Here is a 17703-nt window from a genome sequence, read left to right as displayed (position 1 = left end):
AGCAGCGCACGTCTGACCGTCCTCCTCTTCTCTCTTCACTGCCACATGGGAGCCATTTTGATCGCCCCTTCCCGCCGAACCACCAGGATTTTCGGCGAGCTGCCGGGGGACAACCACCTCTGTCCGCCGCCTTCCAGGTACACCGTCTGCTGCTCCTGTATTTCAGGCACCGTCCCCAGCCAACTATTTATTCTCCATGGTAATTTATATGCAGGATTTAGGCCGGATTTCTACCGCTGCATGGGAGCTACGGAGATTCACCTGATCATCAGTCGGCAGTTAGCCACGCCCCCCCGATATGTATTTTAATAATCTCTGTATATTGGAATCCCACTAGGACACACCAGGCAGTTATTTTTGCAAAATGTAATAAAGTTCTGGAAGATCCATATATTCGTAATCGCGAATATGAAATCATCATAGGAGGTAACTTCAACTCTACACTAATTATGGGGGAGACTAATGAAATGTCAACCATCAAGGGCTCACATGGCACGAACTCCCTGTCCAGAGGTCTCTGATGGGTTAATTTCCTAGACGATTGGGACATTCAAATTGTTCCAAAAGCGTTGAACCAACTGCCATTTACCTGGCAGAGGGGGGGTCAATTAGGTGCTTCATTGACTATTTTGGTGTGTCAAGGAATCTGTTAGGTGTTTGTGAACCAGTTACCATTATGAATCCTGGCCTAGGCGATCATATGATTCTAAGTCTTAATATAACCATTCATTCAAGCAATATCAACAGTCGTCTGTTTTCGCTCTGATGGAGTTGGAACGCTATGCAGTGTCCCTTCACTGGAACAACACACTTTGTAGGAAATTATCTTCTCTGGTCAGTCGTGACCTTCTGTCTGAGACCGATGCTATACCATGGGACTACCCTTGCACCTCATCTCTATGAATATGCATATGATAGTCTCATAGAAACAACTTGGCTTCCAAACAGCGTAATTCTACAATACAAATTCACACTAATAAATTTAGTAAAGAAATAGCCTCCTTGAAACGTTCCAAAAATAACGATCTAAGAAAACTCAAATTGACACCCTGTACCTATTCCTTATATCTTGTATCAAAAAAATAGATTCTTCAAAAAACAACTTAAAAGAATCAAATTGGAATGCTACATCGAAGACAATCAAACATGATTCATCATCTATGGAAACATGACACTATAATGAGAAACCCCACTGCAAGGGTTATGTCTAGGTTTGTCTCAACGGTTTCAGGAGAGGTCTGGGGCCGACTTCATAAAGATCAAATACCAATTGCCTCATGGTCATCCATCAGTCTCCGCACAATACTTTGTCAATGTTATTCTGCCACAATGCCCGTGGACACTGGAGGATGTTCGATGGGCTATTCATAGACTCCAGGGCCAGATGGTATTCCTCCCTGTGTCTTAAAATACGATCTGCATTTTTGGTCCACTATATCCAAAAAAAGAAAAAGTTTGATTACATCTTTAAATTCAAAACTATTCCGTCTTCATGGTTTACTTTACTTTACTTTACTTGAAGGAGGCCCAATATACATGGCCTCACTTGATATGTCCTCTGCATTCGATCGAGTTGTCAGAGCGCATCTTTGGATTAAAATTTTCACTTTTGGCATACCTTTGCACATTATTGGCCTGTTAGGAAAGCTTCATTCGAATACCAACGTTGGGGTTCATATCAATCAAGAGGGATTAGATGGCAAGGTTGTAATTTAGCAGCAATTTTGTTTAACCTGTATGTCTGATTTAGACCAAATGTGGAATAGTACACTCATCTTTGCAGTAAGACTAGGTGGACTAAGTCTTCAATGGTTGGCATTTGCTGACGATGTGATCTTTTTTGACCAAACTCCATATCGTCTACAAAACAACTCTTTTCCACATGCTCAAAAGTATAATCTGCAGACAAACGCTAATAAATCCAATATAATCATATTCACAAACAGGAAAAAAATTGAAACCTTTAAATAGTTTATTGGAGTCTCTGAAATTCAGCTTTCAATGTCTACACGTTACTTGGGTTACAATTTTGTGTGACACAGCTTCACTCTTAATGTGGAAGAATTCATTGAACACAAAGGTTACACAATTAATATCCCAAATGAGACAGATTTTCCACACACATTACCCATACTGGAATTCTACACATCGAAGGTGGAAGCAACTGTATTATTCGGCCTTGACTTGTGCATTTTGGACATTGATAAGATACTGCATCAGCTTCAAGGCAGGATCTGGAAAAGCTTTCTTGGATTCTATGACAAGAACGGAGGCGAGCATTATGCTTATTCTTCTTTATTTACTGCCCAACAGCACTTTAAAACTTCACTTTATTATAATTTTTTTTTCAAACAGTTAAACAATGCCGAACTGGATTGAAAAACAAAGATAAACAAAAACGTGATGAAAACTAGATAAGTCTCTAAACTACATCTCCCATGAGTCTCTGCAGGATAGTAGTCCCTAGCCTCAGTTCTGTCCTCCAATGAGGGCTCCTTAGCAGGTATAAGTCCCTGTCTCTGTAGGTGCCTTTCTCTTCTTTTTTTGCTGCTGCTTCCGACAGCTAAGTACCCATTTGCCTTCTATTGTTGCATTTGTATTGTGACAGACTATAGATTCATTATTGGAATCAGAATGTTATTAAATTACCTTTGAGTACTGTCTAATGACGTAGAGGCGCAGCGTGATACATAGTGCACGTATTATTATTTATTTTCCAAGCGCTTCACGTGCGTCCGCGCGTCGGAATGAATTGATCATATTTCAGTGGTAATTAAATGCAAGAGATGACGGGCCCGCGAGAGACCTCGCTCACATTAGGGATGTCGTTCTCCTTTCACAGGCTAGCATTTTCGGCTGCCTAGCGCTCCGGCGGCCCACACGCTTGACACAAACAGAGACGCGTATTGCAGCAAAGCCGTGCATGTGCGATATTACTTTTCCTCCTTCAACGTTCCTTTTTCGAACAGAAGGGTGCCGAGCAGCGCTCCAGAGCTCATATACCCTGATCTACTGACAGAGCTCAGCGTTTCAAGATACAGAGGCGAAGTTTTGATTAAAAAAAAAGTGATATTTAATTGAAGCGCTCTGCCAATACACTAGTGGCAGATAGGGCGATCCAAGGCCTAGACAGTGTATGGTCACATTGCCCCTCACACCGTTCAGAAAAATGGCCTATGACAGAGGGGAGGAGCACTGGGAAGAATTTAATGTCCAGGAGCAAGAGCTGCAGGAGGAGGAAATAGACCTCTCCCAAAGCTTAAAGAGTTTTGGGAGACTCCCTAGTCAGAACATTGGCACAGGGAGTTAAGCCTATACAGGACAGGCTACAGGTCCTGGAGAACATTTTAGGCACTAGAGCTGGCCTGCAGGATGATCCAGGTGAGGAGACCTCCACCATTAAGCCTCTGCAAGAACCGCATACGGGGTGTAAAGTTTCCCGGAAGAGGAAACGCTCTTCCCCTCCCCCCCGGGCACAGATATGGGGAAGAGAGAGAAGCCCCAGGTGGCAGCTGATGTCTTTAATAGGTTAAGGATGCTTTCCTTGCAAAATCAGCAGTGCCCTGCCTCGTACCCCCAACCCCAGGGGCGAAAAACATAGGGGACGTGCCCTCATCCTCAGAGGAGTATGATCAAGAAAAAGACAGATCATCAGAGAAGAAAGCCAGCTTGGTGGAGAGTACCCCCGATGAGGAGGACATTTCAGATATGTTCGAGCCGGACGCCATTAGGCACCCCATGTCCACGGAGTGGACCCCATCCCCAAGAGTAGCTCTCTACATATGGCTTAAAAGATCAGGAAACCTTTGGAGAAGGAGACCAGGTTTTGACTTCGAGCTGAATGCCCGAGACCAGAGCTTACGGGGAAAGTGACGGAAACTCCGGAGCTAGACTCTAAAATGCTAACATTTTTCACTAAGGCCGGTAAAGACGTCAGGAAGGGGATGGACCATGCATGGAGGTCTTGCCAGGACAAGATCCTAGACCTAACAGGCCCCATAGGAAAAATGATGGACCTGGCGGAGAGATCTAAAGGCACTGGAGAGCCAGTAGATCCTCTCATTTTAGCTGGGTGGGCCCAGCGAGACGTTTGCCTACTTGGAAACGCAAACACAGCCATTTTAGCTGTGAGACGAAGGTCTATGTTATTAAAGATAGACAACAAACTAGGTGACCTAGCCTCCTACGAGGCAGGGGAAGGGGCCCAAGGCCTACTCTTAGGAGACACATTTGTGAAAGAAATGAATTCATTCGTAGGAACGTATACATCGCTAGAGAAGGCGCAAGCGTCGATTAGTAAAGTTTTCCCTAGTCGGGTTTTTGCAGGGGCCAGCCGATTCAGGGGCCGCTCGACTGGCCGTTTCAATTCAAACAAGAGACCACAAAGGCCCAGAGCCTGATGCTGGGAATCGCGCCAGCAGGATGCATTCTTTCCGAACAGAGCAAGCGGTTTCAGAAACCGTCGAGGCAGAGGCTACTTCAGGCACCAGAACAATCCCACAGGTGAGAGAGTGCACAGCGATGTACCCCCCAGTGGGAGCGAGAACCTTGCTTTTTATAGTCAATTGGCGTGAATTATCAGCAGACGCATGGGTGTTACAGACGGAGCAAGGGTTTCACCTAGATTTTGTACAAATGCCAGTTTAGCTAAGCCCCCCACAGCGCATGTACACCTTGAAAGAGGAGATGACTCTTCTAGACGGAGAAATGGAATCGCTAGCTCGCAAACAAGCCATAGAGAGAGCGCAAACTCACTCAGAAGATTTTTTGAGCAACATGTTTCTAGATCACCGCAAGGGCAAAGTAAGACCAGTCATCTATCTGAAGGAACTAAACAGCTGGTTACTTTACAGACATTTCAAAATGGAGGGAATCCATCTGCTAGCGGATCTTCTCAGAAGGGACGATTGGCTGGCATGATTAGATCTAAAGGATGCATATTTGACGGTACCCATAGCCCCACACCATCGTTGTTTCCTATGATTTGCATGGAAGGGAGAGATTTGGCAGTTCAAGACACTGCCTTTCGGTCTAGCCTCACCGCCTTGGGCTTTTACCATGCTGATGAGGCCCCTGACGACCGCGATGAGAGAGCAGGAAATCAGGATGATCATATATCTAGACGACATCCTGCACATGGCAGAGGACAAAGCGAGATTGCAGAGGCAAGTGCAGTGGGCAACGTCCTTCATCTCGGGCCTAGGCTTTCTGATCAGCTTGGAGAAATCGGCGCTCATCCCTGGCAAGAAGCTGGAGTTTCTAGGTTTCACCATAGATATAAAAAAAGCCACGTTAGCGCTCCTGTCCTCCAAGATTAGAACCATCAAGAAGGATCTGAGGACAGCCCTGGAGAAACCGGTTATATGGCTTCGGAATCTAGCCAGGACAGAGGATTAATTGCAGCCTCGATCCAGGCGATTTTACCCGGTACTTTACACTATCGAGCCCTTCAGAGGCTCAAGATCAGGTACATGCAGAAGGGATGGAGATACAATCACCAGGTACCTCTGGACGTAGACAACAAGACAGACCTTCGCTGGTGGAGTCACAACATGGAAGCATGGAACGGCAGAGCCATGTTCGGAGACCTGCCAGAGCTCATAGTGGAATCAGACGCCAGCAGATCAGGGTGGGGAGCCAGATGCGGGCACACAGAGACGGGAGGAAAATGGTCCCAAAAGGAGCTAGTTACACATCAACTGTTTAGAACTTCCCGCAGGGTCATTCGCAGCTGGGGCTTTTTCCAAGGACAGAGCGCAATGTTGCATCCTCTTACGCATGGACAATATATCCGCGGTGAGATATATCAAGAAGCTGGGAGGCACGAAGTCCAAGATGCTGGTGGAAATCGCCAAGGACTTCTGGCACTTCTGTCTGGACAGGAATATATCGGTCAAAGTGGAATGTCAGTGGCGGACTGGAACTCCTGCTATCTAAGAGACTCGAGCGACTGGAGACTACACAAATCAGTCTTCAACAAATTACAGCACAGATGGGGTCCTTTACCCACGTATCTCTTTGCCTCCAGACTAAATACTCACCTGCCGAACAACTTCAGCTTGAAGCTGGATCCAGGAGCGACAGGGACGGATGCGTTCCTACAAGATTGGAAGGATCACATCCACTATGCATTTCCCCCCTTCGCGATGCTGGCAAGGTCTCTAGTGAAAGTGCGCAGAGACAGGGCGCAACTAGTCATAGTAACTCCGGAATGGAGGTCGCAAGCCTGGTTTCCGATTCTGATGGAACTTTCCACAGATTTCCCTCAGAGGATCTCTCACAGAGCGGATCTTCTCACAGATCCGGCGGAATCCCTGCACCCTCTGATGCAGGATCAGACACTAACCCTCCTGGCCAGCAGAATTTCAGGCAAAGATGGTGCCTGCTGGCACTTTCAAAGGAAGCTACAGAACTCATCAGAGTATCATGGGCACCCTCTAGAGTCAGGAGCTATAATTCCGCTTGGCAGGCCTGGGAGTTATGGTGCAGTAGAGGGGTGTTTCTCCCATTTCAGCTCCTATAACTCAGATTATAAACTTTCTAGCATCTCTTAACACAGGAGGGAAATCATTCAGATCAGTGGGAGTGTACAGATCAGCCATCTCGGCAGGCCACAATCTGGTGGAAGGAGTGCCAGTAGGGGAGCACCCGGCAGTAGTTAGATTTATGAAGGGTATTAAAGTGAGCAAGCTTCCGTTACCTAGATACTCAGTATTGTGGGACGTTAATAAAGTCTTACATCTGTTTGAACAGTGGCCAGGGAACGACCTTTTATCGGGAAAGCAATTGTCCGGGAAGTTAGCCACTTTGCTCTGTTTAGTATCCTGCAGAAGAATCTCTTATGTAAAAGCTCTCGAAATAGACCGAAAGATGTTTTATCCTGAAGGAGCGGCGTTCAATATTGCGCAGCGTACTAAGACCAATTCCAGAGTTATTACGTATCCATATTTCCCTGATATCAGCAACCTCTGCGTAGTTCAGTGCATAAAGCAATACGATGCAGCAACCGCAGCGATAAGGCCGCAGGGTGTGACTCAGCTAGTCATAGCACGCAGGAAGTCGCATAATGCAGTGGCCCCAGCCACTATAGCAAAATGGGTGAAGGAGATTATGGAGCTGGCAGGAATAGACATTTCTGTCTCTGGAGCCCACTTGGCCAGAGGAGCTATGGCTTCCGGAACTTTTGCAGCCAGAGTTTCGCTGCAGGAGATCCTGAAGGTAGCAGACTGGTCCAGTGACTCCGTTTTCAGGACTTCCTATTTCAAGCCAGTATCTAACATTGCTTCAGCAGTAGTGCAATGCTTTGAACGAGCATAATGCTCGCCTCCGGTCTTGTTATAGAATGAAGATTGCCCATGCGCTTAGCGCAGGAAGTCTTGATTCTATTAAAGACACGGTGGTGAGCATTATCCCTCCCTATGGAATTCTGTTTACATAATATGTACTGCATTGTTTCTATAATAGGAGTATTGCAACGAATTCCCGCCCTAACAATCTTGATTTCTCTTAGCCCATAGGAGAAGAGCAAAAGAACTCTTATGATTGACATCTAGCAATTCAGCGCAAAGGGGGCAGTACCGCCCAGTGTAGTGGAGTTAGACCAAGTAGTTAAGAGGTCGATCATTTAGACTGTTGCAGAATTTAAAGCAGCGAAAAGGAAAAAAGAAGAGGAAGGCACCTACAGAGACAGGGACTTATACCTGCTAAGGAGCCCTCATTGGAGGACAGAGCTGAGGCTAGGGACTACTGACCTGCAGAGACTCAAGGGGGATGTAGTTTAGAGAGTTATCTAGTTTTCATCACGTTTTTGTTTATCTTTGTTTTTCAAGCCAGTTGGGCATTGTTTAACTGTTTATTTTTTTCAAAGTGCTGTTGAGCAGAAAATAAAGAAGAATAAGCATAATTCTCACATCTGTGTCTTTAATAGAATCAAGACTTCCTGCGCTAAGCTCATGGGCAATCTTCATTATCCAATGCTCTGCCAAATGCGATCCTTATACATGAACTTGGGTTAAATTCTGTGGCATCCAAATATCATTGGAGGATGTTAACAAATCGTACCAAAATGTTGTTGCCCCCATCCAATTCACTTTGAGGATCTATCGCAGATGTTAATGCCCATCCAGCCTCAATGGTGCTCTTTGAGGGTAAAATGAAAGCTTTATTAAAAAATATTGAGATGAAGCCTCTTGATCTCTGCCTTCACCCGGCATTGGTGAAGAGAAAGCATTACGAATACGATTGGATAGGTAGGATTCAGACTATTGGTGCTTACAAATCGTACCAGGAGTACGCTCTATTTGTGGAAAGTGAAGAAAAAAACAACATCCTCAAATGCCATACTTGCTATGTTTCCCATGTCAAGGCTTGTGACCTATATTTAAGATTCAAGTTTGATCAGTTTCACACAAATGATCGTACCAAATATTGGTAAACAAAAAATGGTGTGTATTCTGATGGTTCATGTCAATTTTGTTCACAGAGTTGTGAGCTAGAAACTTTAAAGCATCTGGTCATGTATGGTAATTGCTGGGAAAGTGCTAGAAAGTTGTCATTTGGTAAATATTGTTGTGGCGAATCGAAAGATTCACGTAATGTACTATGGGTTTGATGTATGTGGGGCACAAACAAATCATTGATTCTATCCCTTACCCGCCTTTTACATACTATTCAGGAACACTTGACTGAGCTTGAAAGGGCTAACTGATGTTTTAATAGTAGGTTAATGAAATAATCCAGGTTGCGTAGTTGAACCTACATTAAGGAGAAACAAATGTAGGCATTCCATCATTTGAGCTGATTCATGCTGCTTTTTTCAACGCATATTTGCACAAGTTTGTACTTGCACAATGTTTATTTTAGAATCTACTTCAAGGAGTGACTGATATAGACATGTGTACAATGTACAATTATATAGGCAACAATGCACATCGCACTTTATTATCTCTCAAGACATGTGCACAGCTTTTCTTGTATTATATGCATAACATGTACACTACGCTCTTTTAATTAATTGGATTTTCTTAATGATATTATATAATGCAATAGTCATATGTTATTTGTATTTAAATATAACCTATAATTTAAGGTAACTTTGTAACTCAAAATGATTTTTAAAAAGTGTTTCTAGATATCGAATGCTTGTCCAATGTTTTTATGCTTTTCTCAATGTTTATACTTTTGGTTTTATATTTTCTTGTAATTGAAAATATTGTAACTACTGTGTGTTTGCAAAGGTTCATTTGAACCATACACCAAAAAATCCACTTCCCCACAAACTTGCCTGAAGGAGCTTGTGGTAGTGAGCGCCACATACCCAAACATTTGCCAGGCATATCACTGGTGCAGGAAGCAGACATGCCACTGCTGTCTTACCCTCACATTGTGGGCACACATAATGAACAAATAGAAACATTCTGTCGACCTGTCATAAAAGGAGGGGGGGTGGTTGTCAAACAAGTGGAAATGTGGGCGCACAGCATCCAGCCAAAGCCACGGAAATCCAGCAAGCAACAAGAGAGCAAATTGGAACCCTTATTGTCCCTGTCTCGGCCACATTATAAAAGGCATCCTGTCTCCAGTAGCTTTTTGGTGAGCGCACAGTGTTCCCGATGGCTGATGTTAATGAGAGAGAGGGGAGCTGGATAGAGATTGGAGGAGTGAGCAAGGAGCAGAGAGAGCTAGAGCTTGGTGATGGTGAAGGAGATCAAGAGTAGGATGAGCAGAAAGAGGAGTAAAAGCTGAAGCAAGAGGTGGCAGGTAAGCAATATTAATAGGAGTAGGATGAGGATAAGAGTTGGAAAGTGCGAACCAGGAATGTCAATTGACAGAGGTGGCAGGGACCAGGAGGGGATCAGATCCAGGGAGCTATAAAGGCTCACTACATAGGAGAAAAACACAGCCCAAGACAGCTGTGTTGTGGACTTGAATGAATGAAAATGTATTTATTAGGTGGACAAATTACCACAAAACAGCGTCATTGCGCATTTTACAACCAACAATTGTGCTGAGAGCTGCCATCTACTCATGTTCACATGCTTTATTAAGTTTACCTTGCTGCAAAAAAAAATATGCAGACCGGCGGGGCAAGGTGTTCCATATTTTGAAACTCCAAATCTGTAAACATTTCCATCCCCATTTTCGAGTATGAAACTTCAGTGATGCCAGCGTTTTGTCAAAGGAGGGGCAAGGTGTCTTCCCAGGTCATTGGGGAACAGCCAGCATATAGATATATTGTGGGTCTATAGACTTTTTTCCTTGACACAAAAGAGTGTCAACCTTAAAATTGATCTGCTGCTCTATGGAGATTGAACCCAACATTGATGTATGATTAGCAATGCGATCACTCTTCCTCTTACCCCAGATGAATCTCATAGCTTGGGTTTAGATCATTTGGAGATTTATTCAGACATTATTTGGGCAAGCAATGCAAAGAAGCCTTGAGGGGACAAGCCCTGGGATCAGTGTGGCCAGTGGACTGGGTAAAGAGGAGAACATGCATGGGCAATGAGAGCAAAGGTATGAGATGCAGGAAAACACCTAGTGCCCGACTTAAAACCAGAAGATCTGGACCCTAATCTAGGCTCCCCTGCTTGACCTGAATGGCATGATCATGGGCGTTCCGCAACACTCATGGCAGTCCTTATAAGTGCTGGTAATTACTTTGCGCTACCTGCCATTCCAAAATTATCTACCCTGTTAAATCATTACAGGAGGAGGAAATTCCATACGCAAATCAGGCATAGTGCTCCGGATAAGATTTTGAGGTGGGAGTATTTTACTCCCTATTTTTAAACTTTGAGTGTAAATGTTATTTTTAAGAGAGTAGAAATGACTTTTCTCCTTTGGAAGAGAGTAAAATGTATGTGACATCCAGCTGACGTGTGCAAAAACTGTATGGACATTACTATGCGGCAGCTTTCTGCATTGTGACAGAATACACCTTTCATTATTTCTTTAAGGTCTGGCCGTTTGATCTCTCCTGTATATATTTAAATGTTGAAAACACAAAAATCTAGCCAATTACATAGTAAAGCAAATATGAATTGTATTGTGTGTTTTGAGGTTCGATAGCAGAATTTTCTTTTGATGTCTAATGAAAGTCCTCATTTCCTGGAGCTAATTGTATGCCAATGTTATGATACAACAGTGCAGAGAGGCAAGGACTCCATGCTGAATTATATATCTAATCTCATGGTGAAATGGTTAGATGGCGCTTTTGGCAAAGCGCTGTACATGGAACATATTTATCACAATTCTCACCAAACTGAAGTCGGTACTCCTTTATCGACCTCAAAAGGATGAAAGTCTGCATTGACTTTGCCGGGATTCGAACCTGCAACCGAAAGATCATGCACATATCTCTTATTGGCTAAGATCCTTCAGGGGTCTGTTAACTTGAGTATCAACTGAGGGTATAATAATCACAGTTCCTAGATGTTGGACGAACCAAATACCTATCTGGATTATCACAGGACAGGTTTTGCTGAGTTTCTATTTCAATTACAAATGTAACTTTCATTAGTTTGTTTTTGACCAGCTCTTGCACTTCCTGGAGAGTCAAGTTTTTGATGTTTTAATTATAGTCTTGAAGATTTGAGAGGCTAGAACACCTGTGATTGGTGTAATGACTCATTCACCCTTGAGTAAAGACTCTGACTCTGCTGCCACTGACCATTTGTAGTAAGGTACCCCATTGACTGCAAGGTTGAATGGATGTAAACTAGACCGTGCATAGACATCATTTTACACACTGATTTTATAATTAGAGTGTAAATTAAATTAGAAGTGTAAAAATTATCTGCCTGCGCATGATTATGCACACAGCACAGGAACTCTGAAAAACACAATCGTGAAATACTGGTTTGCTTTCACTGAAAAGAAAACCATAATTTGTTACAACATGTTAATTCTCAATTGCAACTTAGTTTTCCATCTTATTAAATATAAAATCCTAAAATGCTAGGATAATATGCACTGTGCTACTGCTTGCGCCATGAGCTTCAACACAGCAGAAGCTGAATGTAAATAAACCATTCCTTTAATCACAGTGTGCAGTTGCTTTTTTTGAAAGGCTTCAGAGAAATACATTCTGTTTCGGGGGCTTTTATCCATGGCTTGCAATTACATCCATGTAGAAAAAAATCTAAAGAAGCGTTCTGGTTTGTGTCAAGTAACCTGACTGTTGCACTGCCCTCTGCTCTAAACTTGTGTCTAAATGTACACCAGAAAATAATAAAGCTGTCGTATTTACAAGATTTTCATGTGTAAAAAGGCCTGGTACGCACCTTATCCGGAGGCCTGGCCCTCACTAAAACGAGCATCCCTCCTGCAAAACACTGCAAAACCCCAAACATGTTTCAGCATCATTGAAGATCATCAGTGAGGTGTAGCTTGGTTCTCTAGAGACAGCAGGCTCGGCAACCATATCTGGGCATACCTGGCCCCACTTTCTGACATTTTGCAACATGGAAGTGTGATGACTGGAAATGCTTTGCATTAATAACCACTGGTAATTACTCTGGGCGGTCTTCTACTCCGTATAGTTTGATACTTGTATGCCATTACAATAATAGAAAAAACATATCCAAATTCAGCTCCTTTTTACCCAAAAAAGGGCAAGCGCGACCGATTCAGCAAACCATTTTATTTCCCCATTGTTTAGTTTATAAACTAATTTCTTATTTCTTTTTCCCACCGACAGTCAGATGTGCTCACTGTACAGTAATGGAAATCTGTAATTGCTTCATGTTCTACAGTTGTTAGTTGGAAATAGTTTGACTTTCGCATCTGTTGCTGTCTACAAGCAACAGAAGACACATAGAATGAGCCTGCTCATTCTACTCATGCTAGGTCGAACACAGTGGGAATCTTTCAATCCAATTGTTGACAAGCAACATCCATTACCCTCAAATCATGAAATTTTCCACAAATTAGATTACCTGCTTGGATCATAATCTGTATGATCCTTTCATCTGCTGCATCAGATCCCTGTATTGGTCGCAATTCAGTAAGCTACTGGTACATAAAGATTCTGAACATTGATCTTTTTATGTCCTTATGGAAGTAGATATTCCTCCGGTTTGCAAAAAACAGGGATGCTTAGAAATATCTGTTGAATCTTTTTTCATATGATTTCTTTTCCAGAATTCTTTGCAATGACGATGGCACGGTATAGGCCAACCTGGGACTTGGCACTTGACCCTTTGGTTTCTTGTAAACTCTGCCTTGGGGAATTTCCAGTTGAACAGATGACAACAATTGCACAATGCCAATGCATCTTCTGCACAATGGTTAGTATTGTATGAATTGTCTTCTTTTTCTTTCAAAGAAAACTATACTTTAAACGTATATTGCTTTTTCTACTGACCATGAGGATTGAAAGTGGAGAAAACGAGAAAGCTATGTATAGCGATAAACTGGGCGGTTGTGTATTGTAATGGGGCCCATAGAAATAATTGATCTTTCCTATACTTTGTCAATTCCTGTTATACAAGACACAGTTTATTGCTGCCATTTCTGATTTTTTTTTTCTATTTAAATTGATAACCCATTTTTGCATAATGCACATTATTTGAAACAAAATACTTTGTATGTTGGGAGGTCTATGGGTGTAGTTTCTTGAACTCTTTCCATCACTGAAAGTACACATGCAATCTACAAAATAATCTGGCAACTGGCTGCTAGAAAGGAAGACTACCCTTTCGCCTTTTCCATTTTCAAAAGCCAGTGACACTCTGGTCTTTTAGCCGTAGGTGATAATGGTGATGGGTGTGTGGAATTTAGATCCAAGGGACACAGTGGGTCTTAGGGGCACAGAGCCAAGCATAGTGCAAGTGAATGCAAACGTTTACCTGTTAATACAGCCCACATTCTCTCACAACTGATTTGCTGTGCGCACCCTCCAGGGTATAAATGAGATATGACCCTTTGCAGGCACCCTTTTAACCTTTTGTAGTGTTAGTTGGCAGACTGAGAACCATCTCAATCCTTACACTATTTTTCTAAAGTACTGTGCTCAGTGACCAGCAAGGGCTATTGCCCTTCACGACCACATGTTAGGGAGCTTTGCTGGATTTCTGGAGTTTGTTTTTTTTCTCCTGCCAAGAGTGAGACTCTTTTTCTCCCACTCTTGGACATGATTTATGGTGTTCCTTTGACTGTTAATGTGTTTTATGGGCTATGGGGTCCTTTACTCCATAGGGTCTCATGTGTTTTTACTATGTGTGTTACACAGCACCCTCCGTGGGGTCTGTTAGTCGAGGGGGCACGTCTCCGTCCCCGATCGAGTTTTGGCTGGTGGCAGTGGATACTACTTTTTATATTCGACCGCAAATATTTCCCTATGGGAATTTCCCATTGTTCGAGGCTACCAACTTTAATTATTTAATTCTCATAGCCTCGAACATACCACCGGTTTATTTAATTAATATTAATTCACCAGTTGGTATTTTTTGGCAGGACGCGATTTTAAAATGGCGTTTGTGTTCTCTTCTGTGACTCCAACCCAAGTCGAGCCCTTTGTTCCACTTTTTGGCGGGCTTCTCCACAGAAGCCTCCAAAAGTGGCGCCACTCTGTCTGGGTACCACAGGGGGTGTGGCAGGGGGTTTAGGCACCCTGGACTGAGTTACCTTGGTAACTCAAGTCGCACTCTTGTGTGACTGGCCCAAGTGGTGAGCCGGCCGGCTCACCACTTAGCATGTTTGATTGACAGCTAGGCTGAGTGAATGGGGGTATGCTGCATAAAAGCAGGGCTTTGGGGACTGGAACTTCAGAAGTCACCACAGGACCTGAGAATCCGACGAGGGAGAAGCTGAGCCGACCTACCACGACGACACCACCGGTGGAGCCCTGCGGAACCGACTTACCACTTCCCGACGACAGAGAAGATCTCCCGGCTGGAGAGGCTTCTTCCCCTGACTGGTGGGCACAACCAGTTTACCTTCTTCTCTTCGCACCCCAGACTGGTCTGTGGTCGAACTGCCCGTGCCAAGCACCCTGATAGCCACTTACCACTGGACCGCAAATCTACAGACCGCTCCTTGTACCTGAGAAACTCTGCGGCTGGTTTCTTCCCTGGCAGTGCAACGGACTCCTGACTTCCTCCCCGACGAGATCCTCTCTTCACCCGGACGAAGCACCGACTTGCATCCACTGCCAGGAACAACTGCCCCCGCTGGAGTATTCTCACCACTTTAAGGTACCGTGTCCGCCAGGCCTCCCTTTCTAAAGATTGCTACAAGGTAATAATAACCCCTTACCTTCTGGACTGGGCTGGCCACCTTGACCCTCTAACTGGTCCCTTTCTTGGGTCCAACTCCTTTTTGAACCGTTACAAGACTTTTGTGCACTGCAATCCGTGTGACCTTGGACACATTTCGTTTTGATCCTCTTAAAGCGGATCCGGCCTACTGACTCTGAATTCACGGTGTTACTTTGCCTTCCTCTGTTGTTGTGTTCGTGAAAAAGTGTTGGGATCTGTTTCAATTTATTCTCTGCTTTTCTCTCCCTCTTTAAAACGAATTATTAGAGTGCCATCTACGTTAAGCGCTCACCGCTGTCTGAAAATAAGTGGGGCTTTACTTAAGACTTGTCTAATATTCTTTAAAGGGAGTGTATATCTTTTAGTGACCGTGTTTTTGAATTGCTTACTATTAGTGCCTGTGTGTTTTTCTAGATGTGGTTTTAAATAAATAATTATATCTCTTTTACACCAAGCCCTGGTCAGTGTTTACTTGTTCTATTGTGTTCTCTTGACCTATTGTGAACACTCTGTATACTGCCTAACTCTTCTTGAGGGAAGTCTGCCTGCTCGGCCACAGCTACCAAGTGAATATGTGTGGTACTGGGTTTACTGCCAAACACCTGTAGTCCTAAATCTTTTGCAGTGGTCCCAGAGGGAACTGCACAGGTTTCTGCCTAACACCACACCTTCTTGGCCGAGAAAAACGTGCTTGCCAGACAATCGGGAGGGGGGGGGCTTATTTCTCCCAGAAGTCTACCACAAGCCTCAGTCCTCTTACACAGTGTACACACTACCACAGGCCAGAGTGAAATGTTGCAGCACCCTTTACAGAGTGTGGAGTAAGCTCCATAACTTCATGATGCTGAAACCATACATGGGGGTTCTTCATGACGAGATGAAAAGCAGGCACCTTAAAAGGAGGACAGTGAAAGAAAGAGGAATAGGGCATGGGCTATGAGATGATTAGTTTGGGAACACTAATCTCAAACTTGTACTGATCTCTGCTGGGCTTCCTTGGACCATTTTGTGCAAGAGCTAAGAAAAGACCCTTGGCAAAAGCAGTTATATATAACTATTTACTTTTATGGGCAGCCCTTCCAGAGATAGCAAGGGGCTGTCGAGGCCTATCATGTGTACACATTAACCCATGTTTGTACTGGAAAAGTGCAGTTCTAGAATAATTACTACTTTCTATACTTCTGGGAGAAGGTCATGGAGTGAACCTTTTTTAAGATACAACAACATAATTCCTCGATTCCCAACCTTAATTTTCAAAATAGCTGTCTGAACATCTAAGACAAACTAAGTAAGAGTTAAATACAATATACCATGATGTTTCTATAACCATGTCAAAATACAGTGAGGCCGTTTGTTGTTTCATGCTAATGCCAACTATCTAGACTGCATATACTTAAGAAAAATGACCAAAACCTCATGGTGCTGCAGGTTGACGGTTGCATACTGATTGACGATATCTTATTGATAACCATTCACCCATACAAGCTAAGCTACAAGGTCTCTACAGTTTTGTGACTCCCAAGATGACGAGTCCTGTGAAATTTCATTGGCGGATATGTTTGCCCTGCTGTCGGGTTGTCTAAAATACTAATGTTGTGCTCTACAGTACACTTTGAGGGAAGCCGTGAAGGTCGCTATCTTTAGGCAACTGCCACTGATTGATATCTTCCAGATATGCCCTTACTTGCATATTCATTCAAATTATACTTATGTAGCACTTTCGAAAAACAAAGATAATCAACTGAAAAATGTGGATAATTCACATTAGAAAATTAACAAAGAAAGCAGCTGAAGGAGAAAGATTTTACAAACAATGAAGATTATTGGAAAGCCGTGTAAAACAAAAGAAGGTATGTTATTAATAGTTGAATGCAATCGGATTTCTAAAAGCAATTTTAAGATAAGTAAAAAGGAAAGTATCTTTAATTTTTAAACCCTGCTCGGCTGACCTAATTTATGTTAGGACAGCAACTCCTATGATAATACATATGATATAACGCTGTACAAGTATAGATCACATGAATGAGAATAATTGATAATGATTCCACAGTGACTAACTTTGGTCAGTTAAGAAGACTTTATAATTTTCACTTCAAAAGGATGTTGTGATTTATGTTTCTTTGTTTTCCTTTTCTTTTAGAAAAATTCATATGGCGCTGAAGAAGCTCGTAATCATGGGTGTAAAATACATATGAACCCATTTTTGTAAAACGGGTGTTGGACCTAGGTCTAAGAGTGTGAATCAAACATTTCATAATTCAAAATCTGAATGTTTACTCAATACTTGGAGTTAACCAAGGAAATATTTGTTTCTTCCTTGGCAAGGGCTTTAAAAAAAAATCAATATGCACACTCTGGTAAGCCAGATATAGGAGATAGACACAAAGACATGATTCAAATGAGTCTTTATTAGAAAACCTAAAGAATAACCTTCTTTAGT

General features: G+C 43.0%; 1 protein-coding gene across 3 annotated transcripts in view; it reads left to right on the top strand.

The window, feature by feature from the left end:
• RNF144A (ring finger protein 144A) overlaps positions 1–17703 on the top strand; it is a 670385-nt gene that overhangs the window by 307353 nt on the left and 345329 nt on the right. For all 3 annotated transcript variants that reach the window (XM_069606020.1, XM_069606018.1, XM_069606019.1), the window contains one exon: positions 13147–13292. In XM_069606020.1, the coding sequence (XP_069462121.1) occupies positions 13147–13292 (146 nt within the window). The remainder of the gene's footprint in view (positions 1–13146; positions 13293–17703) is intronic.

This window comes from Ambystoma mexicanum, chromosome 4p (assembly GCF_040938575.1).
Source record: "Ambystoma mexicanum isolate Mex_15411 chromosome 4p, UKY_AmexF1_1, whole genome shotgun sequence".
NCBI classification, from domain to species: domain Eukaryota; kingdom Metazoa; phylum Chordata; class Amphibia; order Caudata; family Ambystomatidae; genus Ambystoma; species Ambystoma mexicanum.
The sequence above is the reverse complement of the archived record's forward strand: the minus strand, read 5'-3'. Positions and strand labels throughout refer to the sequence as shown.